The sequence below is a fragment of the Momordica charantia genome, assembly GCF_013281855.1.
Source record: "Momordica charantia cultivar OHB3-1 chromosome 1 unlocalized genomic scaffold, Mcharantia_2.0 BLBB01000001.1, whole genome shotgun sequence".
Taxonomy (NCBI): domain Eukaryota; kingdom Viridiplantae; phylum Streptophyta; class Magnoliopsida; order Cucurbitales; family Cucurbitaceae; genus Momordica; species Momordica charantia.
This window is the reverse complement of record NW_028275157.1, coordinates 22,716,768-22,729,559: the sequence shown is the minus strand read 5'-3', so window position 1 is coordinate 22,729,559 and position 12,792 is coordinate 22,716,768. Positions and strand designations below refer to the sequence as shown.

The 12,792-nt window shown below is 36.6% G+C and overlaps 2 protein-coding genes, 1 non-coding gene and 1 pseudogene across 3 annotated transcripts; 3 read left to right on the top strand and 1 right to left on the bottom strand.

Annotated features, from left to right (window-relative positions):
* The first annotated feature begins 746 nt into the window (after positions 1-746).
* Positions 747-3,450, top strand: LOC111012278 (uncharacterized). Its single transcript, XM_022286364.2, has 2 exons — positions 747-1,855; positions 3,026-3,450. The coding sequence occupies exons 1-2, from the start codon at positions 1,230-1,232 to the stop codon at positions 3,243-3,245; spliced, it is 846 nt and encodes a 281-aa protein (XP_022142056.1). The 5' UTR covers positions 747-1,229; the 3' UTR covers positions 3,246-3,450.
* A 598-nt stretch (positions 3,451-4,048) lies between these two features.
* Positions 4,049-4,121, top strand: TRNAE-CUC (transfer RNA glutamic acid (anticodon CUC)). Its single transcript has one exon. It is a non-coding gene; the product is annotated as a tRNA-Glu (tRNA).
* A 26-nt stretch (positions 4,122-4,147) lies between these two features.
* LOC111012483 (large ribosomal subunit protein uL5z) lies at positions 4,148-7,342 on the top strand. Its single transcript, XM_022286649.2, has 5 exons — positions 4,148-4,302; positions 4,407-4,514; positions 4,609-4,651; positions 4,769-4,964; positions 6,960-7,342. Exons 1-5 carry the CDS (start codon positions 4,300-4,302, stop codon positions 7,153-7,155), a joined length of 546 nt encoding a protein of 181 aa, XP_022142341.1. The 5' UTR covers positions 4,148-4,299; the 3' UTR covers positions 7,156-7,342.
* Positions 7,343-9,233: 1,891 nt separating this feature from the next.
* LOC111012431 (receptor-like protein 51 pseudogene) lies at positions 9,234-10,882 on the bottom strand (annotated as a pseudogene).
* Positions 10,883-12,792: the final 1,910 nt, after the last annotated feature.

The window sequence follows — 12,792 nt, the reverse complement described above, 5'->3', positions numbered from 1 at the left end:
GAGGAGGGACACGAACTAGATTTTACTTCATAACACCTATGAATGAAAAAATTCTATTGCAAGAGTTTCAACTTGAGATCTCATATTTTGATATTGTTTCCGAATCATGACTAATAAAAAATTTGATTATTTAATGATATTATTGTAATTTCGTAATGGTATAAAGACAAATGGGACATGGAGAATTTGAAGAACATGAACAGGGATAAGGCGTAAAGGAAGGTCCGAGGACAAATTCAACCTACAAAAAATAAATATAATGTCTACAAATGGAAGTTGGAAAACAAGGCAAACCAGGTTGGATTTGATGGAAAAAATGATGTGGGTCTGCTTCTGCTTTGGAATTTTGGCACCGTCTACCAACAAAGATTAAAGAAGCTTACGTTACCCATTTCAAACGCCGTTCCAAAACATTAATTACATTACAATAATCCAATTAAAAACATCAACCACATCCAATTGTTTGTGGGAAAATAATCGATTGCGTGTGCCAAAAGAAGAAAAAAAATACCACGAACAATGGAAAGACAATATACAATTCAGTTTTCCATAGTGAATTTGAGTATTTTTTTAAAAACCAATTTGTCGCCTTTCCCTTTCTTCGTAACCAGGATCCTTATCCTTCAATTTTAGTTGCTTTTCTTGTAAAGATGAATTGTACTGTATTCAATTTCACCCGGTCTACTATTTCACAGTCGTTTACTTGTGCCTAATTTCACAGTCTTCGCCTAAGAATATTTATTGATTTTTCTTTTTTGTTTTGAAGTCACATCGAAAGGGAGAGATGGTTCTTTCGCCTGGAGGAATCCAATTGGAGGCGACCCAGATCTCCATTTTTTGTTTTGTTATTTCCAATTTCAACTATACGAAGTAAACGCTCCCCAAGAAGAAATTTTGTTATTTAAAACAACTTCCGGTTCTCTCTCCTCAGCGACGAGGCATTGATATCTTCCATTGGCGAAAAAGTTTATGTAAGCGAATGATGTTTCGCATACACAGTGAAGACTTCGATTATAAGCTGGGGCGATTGTGAATGGAGCTGTTATCTTTCGATTTTCTTTTCCACCCCTTTTTTTCTGATTGATTACCCACTTGAATTTCAAATGAAATTTTCTTTCCATACCAATTAGTTGGATGGAAAGTGATGTATTGAGCTATTAGTTTTGCGAAAGAAGTATTCAGAACAGCTTCTGCGAGAAACTGAGTTAGGGAAGAAATCCTTTCGATTGATGGATCGAGAAGAAAGGAATCCCCAAAGTGGCGGCGTTGTCACGAGTCGAGTAGAAGCCGAGGAGCCCAAGACCGCCGCCGATTTGGTCAATGGCGAAAAGATTGAGACCACCATTGTGATAATCCCAGAAGGCGATGCCTCCGCCGGCGGCGACAGGGAAGCTCACGGAGGTACGGCGACTGGGTTCGGCTCCGGTGGAGAAGCAGTAGCAAATGTTGATCGAGAAACAAGCGAGTGTTTGAACCTGAACCCTTCAGAAACTGTGTTGGTGATAGATTCAGATGGGGTTGCTTCTGGAGGTGAAGATGGAGAATCGCTCGCGAAGAATAATGGAACGGGGTTGAGGAAGGATTCAGAGAAGATGAATATAAAGTCAAAGATGTCAGAGGCGAAGTACAATCCGCTGTTGACAAATGTAAAGCCAAAAGGAGGGAAAGCGTTTGTTGAAGACTGGAATAGAGAAAGGGTCTGTAGGATCTGCCATTTGGCTTCTGACCAAGCTTCTGAGCCCAAAACTGGGACCAGTACTTCAGAATTGATTCAACTTGGTTGTGACTGCAAGGACGAGCTAGGAATTTCTCATAGTCACTGTGCCGAGGCATGGTTTAAGCTGAAAGGAAACAGGTTCCTCCCTCTCTCTCTTCTGGATTATTATAAAGTTTCTGGGTACCTTCTGTTTTGGTATTGACAATTGATGAAGTTTTGTGATTTTGAATGTCTATTTTGTTCTACTGTTCTATCAGCTTGTCCGGCCATTCGAATATTACTCTTTTGACTTTTATCTTTCCTCATTCGGTTTAGAATCTAGATTTTTAGACACTCTTGCCTCCAAAAGGATTACCCAATTGAGTTTAGTAACCTATAAAAATAGAAAGCTCTCCGTTGTTGTAGATTGAGGAAATTGAACTGCCCTCTAAATAGAAAAGGTAAAAAGAGCCTGCTTAAAAAAATGGAGGAAGTTTTAGGTTGTCATGTGTAAAGTCTCCTGTAAAGTTGGGTCTACCCTTGATTTTTTCGAGCCTATACTTCGTTTCATGCTATCTCATTGAACTCCATCACTGCTATACCTACTGGGTTCTTGCTTCTGATATATTAATGGCGAACTATAATAAGAGTTCACTGAATTAAGCATGAGCAGTCACATACTAAAGGGGTTCAAATATGGCTATATTTAGGGGTGTGAAATATTTATTTTTTCTGTTTTCTTTTTGCCGGTGACTGGTTCCCAATTCCATTGTTCGCAGTAACCTCAATGAATCTTTAACTGAGTTGTTCTTGTAGTAACTGTACATATGAAGTTATCGTGGTGCTGGCTACTAGGCTTGCTCCCCCAATTACATCCTCTGGTTCAAACTTCAAACTTCCATTTTCCAGAAGTCTGTACAACCTATAAAGTTGACACTAACTCTTTAGTTGAGAGTGATATTTGATGACTATTGTATCTGTACAAGTCAATTACGGCTGTAGTGTTAAGTTCCTGTTTTGGAGTTTTTGGCGTTTCAGTTATACGCTGCCAAATGGATTATAGTGCATACTCAGCACAGGATTCCAGAGATTTAACAAAGTAATTTATCTGAGTTGAAATATGGTGAAGGAGAGATTGAGTGAGAACTGAGGAGTAGTGTCACATTGATAAAGTCAACTACTCGTTTCTGTACATTTGTGTGTGAAAATACAAGGAAAAGAGTCCAAAACTACGGCATGCCAATTGGCAACTAAACTCCTGTATTTCAATTCAACTACATTGTCTTCATATTGAACCATAATCATTTTGTCTTTCCCTGATTAATACAGAATGTGCGAAATTTGTGGCGAGACCGCAAAAAATGTCGAAGGAGTCGGGGACAACAGATTTATGGAGGAGTGGAACGAGGGAAGGTCAGCTGATAGCAATGGAAACTCATCAAACAGGGTTGAGGGATGTTGGAGGAGACAGCCATTCTGTAACTTTTTGATGGCATGTCTGGTAATAGCTTTTGTTCTCCCATGGTTTTTCCGCATAAACATTTTCTAGCGGAGTGTTGATGTCGAATGATAGAAAGCATTCCTCTTTCCCGATTGTCGTTCTCGTTTTCCTTTTTTCCTTTGCTCGAATGCTTGTCGAACCCTGTAAATCTTACAATCTTGCCAAACAGTACAGTTTCTGCAACATCTGCCTTGAGAATTGCTCGAATACTTGTCAAAGATTCGTTAATCTTAGTTCATATTTCCATTCCAAAGGAAGCTTGCTTTTTATAGTCATTTGGTCATTTTCGAATAGTTTATCTTTAAAAGCAAACACATATGACAGAAAGGTTCATTTTCAAATGGTTTATTTTGAATGCTTGGGAATGAAAATATCTACTATCAAGTGAGGACGCAAACATTGGGATATTATAATATAAAACGGCCAACTCGCATGGTTTCTAAATCTTTATCTATCAAGAGCCAGAGGAGCAAATTTTGTCAACTATAAAGTTTATAGTATAAACTAGGCGCTTTCATTTGTTTCAATTTAAAATATAATGCATGTCAATAATAACTCAACATGTTGTTTTTTATGTTTTAATATGACAATTTTAAATATAATGCATGATAAGTTCTCTTTTCGACTTTTTAATTAAAATAAAGAGAAAGGAAAAGCTTCAAAATATGTAAAAATATTTGACTCCTCGCCATTTTAGTTAATAAGAATTTCCACAATAAATGACTAAAATTTTTAAATTATATATGATCCTCGGATATATGTTGAGTAAATTTCTTCACAAGTAGAAATATTGGAATTTCGTAATGTCTTATTTTAGAATATATTAAAATATTATTCCTTGAAATTCAAAATCCGTTGTAGTCTAGTTGGTTAGGATACTCGGCTCTCACCCGAGAGACCCGGATTCCATTCTCGGCAACGGAATTTTTTCTTTTGTAAAATCTTATTTTATTTTTACCAATATGACCTTACGATGAGAGGACAATTTCGTCAATTTAGCGTCAGAGAGAGACTATTAATAGCTTAAAAAACCCTAGCCATCTCTTTCCCGCATCTTTACATTCCAAGCTTCGTTTCCTGCTCCGAGCTTCGAACTGCAAAAATGGTATCTCTCGCTCTTTCATTTGATTCTGATTTTGATTGTAACATTTAATACATTTTTTCGTTTCTAGGGTTCTAATTTAATTTGACCCCTACATTGCATCTCAGGCTTCAGAGAAGAAGCTGTCAAATCCTATGCGCGATATCAAAGTCCAAAAGCTGGTTCTCAACATCTCTGTTGGTGAAAGTGGTGATCGTCTTACCAGAGCCGCCAAGGTTTCTTTTCCATCTGTGACTTGTACCCTTGCTTTCTCTTCTGTTCAATTTCTGCAAAAACTTAAAGATTCTGGTTTTTCCTTCTATACTTTAGGTGCTAGAACAACTCAGTGGCCAATCTCCAGTCTTCTCCAAGGGTACAATTGCGTTTACCTTTTAGTCACTGTTATGAATTCCCCGTTTATATATTCTTTTTTCATTCATTATCTGAAATTTGTGGGCATGATTTGCTGGAATCGTTGTGATTAAAACAGCTCGCTATACCGTTCGATCGTTTGGGATTCGGCGTAACGAAAAGATTGCGTGTTATGTGACCGTTAGGGGTGACAAAGCGATGCAGCTCCTTGAGAGTGGTTTGAAGGTTAAGGAGTATGAGCTTTTGCGCCGGAACTTCAGCGACACTGGCTGCTTTGGTTTTGGAATTCAGGAGCACATTGATCTCGGAATTAAGTGAGTTGTCAATCCCCTCACGTATTATTTATGAGTGATGTTTTGTTTTGCCCTTTGTTATTGTTTATTTTTCTACATAACTGTGTTTTGTTGTTGTTGGTGCTGATAAATATAGACCTTAGGCAAATTAGGAATACAGCTTATAATATGTATACATGTAGAACCCTTGTGAAGTACTGAAGGATAGGACAGAAAACAGGAAGAATTTGAGTTCAATTAGTTCCGTGAAATGGCTAATAATCATACTTTGCTTTTGGTATTGGATTTGTGACCTATATCAGGATTCAGAACAATGGTTTCTGTAACAGTTGTATGCACAAAAGTCAGAACTTATTTTGATAGATCAATCCAAGTCGTAGGCATGTCGTAAGCAGGGCTTGGTACATTTGTATCGATAAGAGACACCCTAGTTTAGGGGTGTTCACGGGTTGGGTTGGGTTGGGTTAGGGGTACTTTTGGGACCAACCCGAAAATTCGAGTTGGCCATATGTTAAAACTGGCGGGTTAAAAATTGATGGCCAACCCAACCCAACCCAACCCAACCCAAAAAAATTCAAGTTGGGTCGGGTTGGGTTGTCGGTTTGTCACCTTTTTTTTAATTTAAATTTTATTTTGTTTATAACCTAGACAAATCGGAGAGGTGTTTCCTTTGCTATTCAGTTTCGACCATTCTAATCTAAAGACATAATACAGGAAGATGATTGATCTTCTCTCCAAATCTTCCAAATCTCCCAAAAGATTTGTGATAACAGAAATATAAAGCAAAAAAGATGAAAAAAAAACCATCTGCGGTGAAGGAGGCCTGCAATAGTTGAATGTAAAGCAAAAAAAAAAATAAAAGAGAGTGGTGAAGGAGGTATGCGATCTGGCCTGTGACGGGACGATGGGTACAGGGGTGACGATTACGACGAGATGCAAGGGCAGTGGCGGCCGTGGGTGCAGCGGGCAGTGGGTGGCGATGGGATTGCAGGGGCCGTGATGAGTGCAACGAGAAGCTTGAGAGAGGAGACGACAATGGAGAAAAGAAAACTTGAGGATGAGATTAATCAAAATTGAGGGAGGAAGGAGATGAGAAAAGAAGTGAAAACCCTAAATGTTAAATGAAGGGGCGGGATTAGAACTCAACCAACGACTAAGATTAAAGATAATAAATGTATTATATATTGATTATAAATATATATATATATATATATTAAATAAGGCTAATTCGGGTTGGGTCGGGTCAACTCGAATTTTTTAAGGACCAACCCGAGACCAAACCCAAACCGAGGTTTAATTGAACCCAACCCAACCCTCGTTGGGATGTTGGGTTTTTTGAACACCTCTACCCTAGTTGTCGATATAAAAAATGGCCTGTGTAAGCTTGGAGAGGTAATTATCATTTTTTGTTTGGGAAAAGAATAGAAAGAGTAAGCGTTATATTCGAACTGTTGTAGACATGTTATTAGGAATGAATTTGTGCATGCTTTCTGTTCGATTTTATGCTTTGCCTTTTGCTGTATTTGGACTAAATTGAAACATAATTGATGCTATGAATTTTTTTTTTGTTCCTTGATCCTTCCGAAGAATAGCTTTTAGTGTTAGTATCTCAAATTATTTGCAAAATCAAGTCCAAGTGTTGGTTTCTATGCAACACATACCATCCGCATCTCATATATATATTGAGCAGCCTGAATTAAACCCCCAAGAACATTCATTTTAAGTGCGACTTAAACCATGCTCATCTTTGATTTTTTGAGGCGTTAACTGAGGTGAGTTCTAGCAGGATTTGATAGATATCTCATCTTTAAATAACTGGCTAGTATTTTGGTTATAGCTCAGTGTCTCGCTTTCCATTTTCTGAAGGAATATTCTTATTTAAGAAGAGTTTGATGGATACAAATGTTGGGAGTTTGTTTGCTTATGTTGATATGAAATCTAGTCATAAACAGTTTAAACTGACCAGTAATCGGGCTTTTATGTGCTTAACTCCTTTGCTTCTACTTTTTGCTACAGGTATGACCCTTCTACGGGTATTTATGGCATGGACTTCTATGTTGTCCTAGAACGCCCAGGTTACCGTGTAGGTCGCCGCCGTAGGTGCAAATCAAGTGTTGGAATTCAGCATAGAGTCACTAAAGAGGATGCCATGAAGTGGTTCCAAGTCAAATATGAAGGAGTTATTCTCAACAAGTCCCAAAATATATCTTAGAAAAGGTTCTCTACTATCTTTGACGGCATGTTCAAATTTTGGCAATATGTTTTCTCATTTAAGATTCGTCTATCACGACTTCTATTTCATTTCAAGGAGCATTTTAAAGCCTTTCTTATTTAATAGTGTAAGTTGTTTCAACGCTTTTGGCTGCGTTAGAATCAGTATTCATTTTTTTGGTTGATAATAGTGCCTATTGCGTTGTAAGATTTTTTTTGCCTTTTTTTATATGGGTGTTTCGTTCTCATAACGAAGCCGAACTTTTTAAGAAATTTTTTTACCATGATTCTCCAATCCAGTAAGGTGTTTGTTATAAAACCTCCCTAGATTTGATTGTTTTGCGTGGTTAAAGTAGGATTTAACCTAAAAAATCCTGGAACTATTATATTACCTTATCTTCTCCTTCCACGATTCACAATCCCCACCTTGTAACTCAAGTGCCTCCATTCGTTAACCATCTACAAGACTAAATAAGATTTGTTTATTTCTTTCTTTACAAAAGAGCTGTTATTTCAACATTCCAATTGACAATCAGCATCAAAGTTGATTTTATTCCTATTCAATCTGTGTGTGAGTTTTGGACACTTTTGTGTGGGCTCAAAAGTGATTTCAGCAGGTTGAACACACTTTTCAAATTTCGGGTGTGTTCGAGGGTGAGGGTAGGATGAGTGATTTTAAAAAATGAGATTAAAGTATGATTTGATTTTTCAAAATTACAATTCAATTTAAAGTGATTTTAAACTTTTCTAAAATTAAAATTTTAATTTGGCAAACATGATAATTGGGAAGGGAAGTGATTTTGACCATGACAAAGATGATTATGTCAAAATTACTTTCAAATACGGCCTTCATTCTTGGAAAAATTTTAAGGAAATTTTAAAAACGTTATAGTGCTTTGAGGAGAAGTCCTGTCACTTAAAAAGTATTTTTCTTCCCAAAAGCCATTCTAAACCCGCCATCATAATACAAAGTTCATGACTTCCACTGAAAACTTTTGGAACAAAAATGAAAAGTTGCGAAGAATAGGAGTATAGTTTAAACCATCTTGGATGATTTATTGGTCCAAATGGATTAGAGTAAATTTGAGAGGGGATGAGTTCAAACTCCATAATGACCAACTATCTTAGGAATTAATCTATGTGTTTTTGGACACTAAATGTTATCAAGTCATGCGGTCGCAAGCTGACTGAAAGGGAGTATAGTTTAATGGTTAGAGTATCAATTTATAAAATTTCAAATCTCCTTCCTCATATTTGTTGCAAAAAAAATGTAGTCTTCACATCTTGTAAAGTGTGAATTATATAAACTCTTTAGCTTTGGATTTGGAATAGATTAAACAAAAGCAATTGTTTGATGGCAGAAAAAAACTTGTTCAGAGAGGAGGTTGATCTTTCTGAATGCGGTCGTGCATCTCAAGACTTTGAGGAAAATTATGTTGTCGGTGTAACTTTTACTAGAAAATCCTGTTATCTGGTTGCTTAATCTTTGCATTTTTTTTTTTTTTTGCCTCTTTCGTTGAATGGTTTCGCGTATTCATTTTTTATTTTCAAGTAAGGAAGAGAACAAATGAGAAGAAAGAAAAAGGGGAAAACTTGGGGGTGGACAACCTGGACGGTCATGATTTTATGGTGTTGATCATTAAAATGGGGACCCATCTACTTCTCATATTTGAAGCAAAGCAAGGCATAAGAAAAGAACTCTGATCCCATCATCAAAATGGGCCCCCCTCAACTCTAAATCCATTATTTTTCATAATTTTTCTCTCGATTTTTATTTATTATTCCACCTCACATCTTATCTTCTTTACATTTGTGTATATGTGTTGGAAAAGATTTTTCTGTATATATTTTTTTGTACAAGATTCTATTTTTCTTTAAAGCACTGGTTTGGTTTGCTTGTAGTAGACTACAGTCTACATTATCAGCTATTTAAATCAGAATGGTGAAGACAGAATCTATCTTTAACTTCATCAAGTCATTATCCCAGAAAAAAAGAACACATACAGGACAATCAGAATTCATTGGAGGCTGGTTTTCAATGAATAAAATAAAATGGAAATGCTTGTACCGGACGAAAAGTACAAAACTGAACTTTATCCTTAAGAAATTTCACCATCAATCGAACATACAAGCCAAAAATTGGAACCACTCCACCCAATGATCCAATGCCACCCCCCATATTAAGAAAAAAAAAAAAAGAAATTTCCTCATCGACGTGTAAGTGTGAGATAAAATTGAAAAAACTCTGTTTCCAAAACAATTTTCCTACTGTAATCGTAGTTGTGGTGGCTGTTTGAATCAACGACAACATTTGGACATTAGAACCGAGAAAACGATGAGAAAAACTATGGAGGAGAGACCAATTGCGACTCCAAGAACTACCTTATTGGGCCCATGATGATGATTCTCCTCCTTATGATTCTGACTTGAATCATCATTCTCCTCACTCCCATCATAATCACTCCCACCATCATCATCCCACATGGAATCGCCGTCGTCTTTACCCGGCGGTGGAGGTATCGGCAGCCCGTGTTTGTCACAAGGAGGAATTCCAAGCTTCAACTTGGACGACAAAATCGAATGGTTATAGCATAGATTGTTATTCCCCTGAATCTTCAACACTTCCAATCTCTTGATAAACGATTCATTGAAAGGAATTACGCCATGAAACTGGTTGTTCTCCAGATTCAAGTACTTCAACCCTTTCATCTCCGAAATGAACCTGGGAATGGTGCCGTTCAAATGATTCGAACCCAGATCAACGTGGACGAGCCCCGGGATTGCAGAGAAAGACTCCGGGATGGACCCCGACAGCAAATTTGAGGCCAATGACAGGTTCTGGAGCGAAATCAAGTCCCCAATCGAAGTGGGGATTTCACCAGTGAGCGAATTGAGCGACAAATTCAAGAATTCGAGATTTTCCAGCAATGTAACGGAGGTGGGTATTTTGCCCCTGAGCTTATTGTTAGAGAAATCAAGATGGGTGAGATTGGGATTGAGGTGTTTGGGAATGAAGCCAGTGAGATTGGCGTGGGAAATGGTGAGAGAGGTGAGAGATTTCATATTGCCGAGAATGACATAAGGGCCAGAGGCGGTAATGGAGACGTGGGAGACGGTGAGATCGGTAAGGTTGCGGAGGCGGCTGAGCCAGACGCCGGTGAGTCTGTGGAGACTGGCGACGCAAGTGAAGGAGCGGAGAGAAGCGGCGAGATCGGCGGGGAAGCGGATGGGGGAGATGGGGCAGTTGAGGAACTGGAGAGAGCGGAGAGTGGAGAGGGACTTGAGGGCGGTGAAGGACAAAGCGACGTCGTCGGAGCAGTTGGCGAGGCGAAGAGAGAGGAGGTGGCGGAATGGGGCGGAGGAGTCGCAGAGAGTGGCGTTGTCGTGGAAGGAGGGGGAACAGGGGTCGTCGGAAGTGGGAATGTTGAGGGACTGGAGCGCTCTCAGCTGCTTCGGATCGAGGGCGGAGGAGGAGGAGGGAGCGGCGGCGGTGGTGGCCGGAGGTAATAGTAATAGGAGGAGGAAGAGAAAGAGCGGCGGCGGCGGTTGTTGTTTTTCCATACTAGTTCTAGTTCTAGTTCTAGTTTTAGTTTTAGTTTTAGTTGGAGAGAGAAGAGAAGCAGAGGAAGAGGGGAGTGGGGAGGTATAAAAAAAGAAGAAGGAAGAAGATGGCCCACGAATCGAGACCTTTTGGGGAACGTGTCATCTGTGTTCTAAAATGCCCCTACATCTCTTCATAATAACAAATTAATCTCACTAATTCTTATTATTATATATCAATATCATATCATTTTCTTTTTCACATGCCTTGGGAGAGTGGGATCATCTTAAATTCACGGAGAACTTGTTGGAGAGGAGAAGGGAAAAGAAAAAAACAACGCAGCCTTGAGGACAGTAATGTAAATAAAGAAAGCAGGAAGGTCACATGCGTCTTTTGGTGAAGAAAGATGACGCCAGCTAAGTGGTAAGACCATCTGAAAGGACTTGGTCAAACTGAGTTCAACGCCTCCTCATTTTGCTTATTTAAAAAAAAAATGAGAACCAATCCCGATTTGAATAAACTTAGTTGACCGTCTACTTATTTGCAATCGTAATAGAAATCAATCGTAATGAAAATCTAAAATCAATCGGAATCGTAATGTTATTTCATTGATGTTGTTTACTAGAAATTTTATAAAATCGTAATCAAAATTCTTTTGATATTGTTTGGTAAAACTGTCTGGAATCGGAATCGGAATCGGAATCAGATATATAATAAATACTAATATATCCCTTTCCCCATTTTAGCTAATTACAAATAATTATTGTGCTAATCTTTTTTAAATTACAATAACAATAAATTGTAATTCAATCTATTACTATATTATTGATAGTAAATATTTTTTATTATAACAATTTATCTAATATTAATACATAATGAGTAATTAAAATAAAATTGCATATTAATAAAAAAATTTATTAGAACAACTAAACTTGATATAACATATTATTAAGTTTTATTATTCTAATATTTAAAAGTAATAATATCTATTTAAAAAATTTATTGATATTAATTAATATTAATTTATCATATTATATAATAAAATTACATCAATTAATAAAAATTGGACTATAAATGGAGAAGAAATTATAAAAATATAAAAAAACTAATTAAAAATTATATGAGAGGAGAGAGAAAGAGTAAAAGATGTAAATTAATTATAATATATATGTGGGGTACACGAAATAAAGAATGAAAATGAGATTGATCAGGTTGTATGAGTGTAATGAGATTACATCATTTTATGTAATGGGATTACAAAGTTTGAGATAGGTCCCACAATTTGATTACATACCTACAATTTGGGAAACACCATCAAATAAATCAAAATTTTCATTACGATTGATTGATTATGATGGCGGGTAACTAAACGAGGCATAAATTTCAAACATATATTTAACCAATCAATTCGGTAAAAGTAACAAAATCTTGAGGTCTAACTTGTACGCGAGAAAGTAAAAGTTCAATCCTCACCCAACTCTCGGCCGCCTACTTCATTTTTATCTCATACCCATCATCTCCTTCTACTAAAACCCTCTTCAGCTGTTTTCATTTTAATATGCTATTCATACACTTGGTTTAATAGACCAATTTGAGCTCATGGAGGTTGATATACTAACGATATATCTAACATATTTAATATGAGTATCGATATATCGATGATACACCTGATATATTATTTCTCTTTTTTTATCTTTATTGTATTCAGTTTTTCACATTGAATTGTTGTTGTGCTATTTGCATATTTCAAATAAAATATTTGTTTGTAATAACCCAAGTATCTATCTTCTATGCCTTGTCTGATATAAATATTGATACACTCGATATGTTATATTACTGAAACACTAATACATATAAGTATGAGTGTTAATATACTAATAATATATCATATATGATATGAATGTTAATGTATCAATATTATATAATATATGTAATTGATTTGTTATATCTATATAAACTCTAGAAAGGTATTAAATAATAAAAAATAAAAAATTAGATTTTAAATATTTTAACATATTTGAGGTAGTGTTGATTGTTGCTGTATTTTGCAAACATAGAAAAAAAATATTTTCACTATTTGCACATATATTCACTTTT

Bases quoted from the DNA above. Each gene is read 5' to 3' on its own strand.
- LOC111012278 (XM_022286364.2), top strand. From the start codon at position 1,230: ATGGATCGAGAAGAAAGGAATCCCCAAAGTGGCGGCGTTGTCACGAGT. The intron at 1,856-3,025 runs GTTCCTCCCTCT...TGATTAATACAG, and splicing joins TTTAAGCTGAAAGGAAACAG to AATGTGCGAAATTTGTGGCG.
- LOC111012483 (XM_022286649.2), top strand. The intron at 4,515-4,608 runs GTTTCTTTTCCA...TCTATACTTTAG, and splicing joins GTCTTACCAGAGCCGCCAAG to GTGCTAGAACAACTCAGTGG. The intron at 4,652-4,768 runs GTACAATTGCGT...TGATTAAAACAG, and splicing joins ATCTCCAGTCTTCTCCAAGG to CTCGCTATACCGTTCGATCG.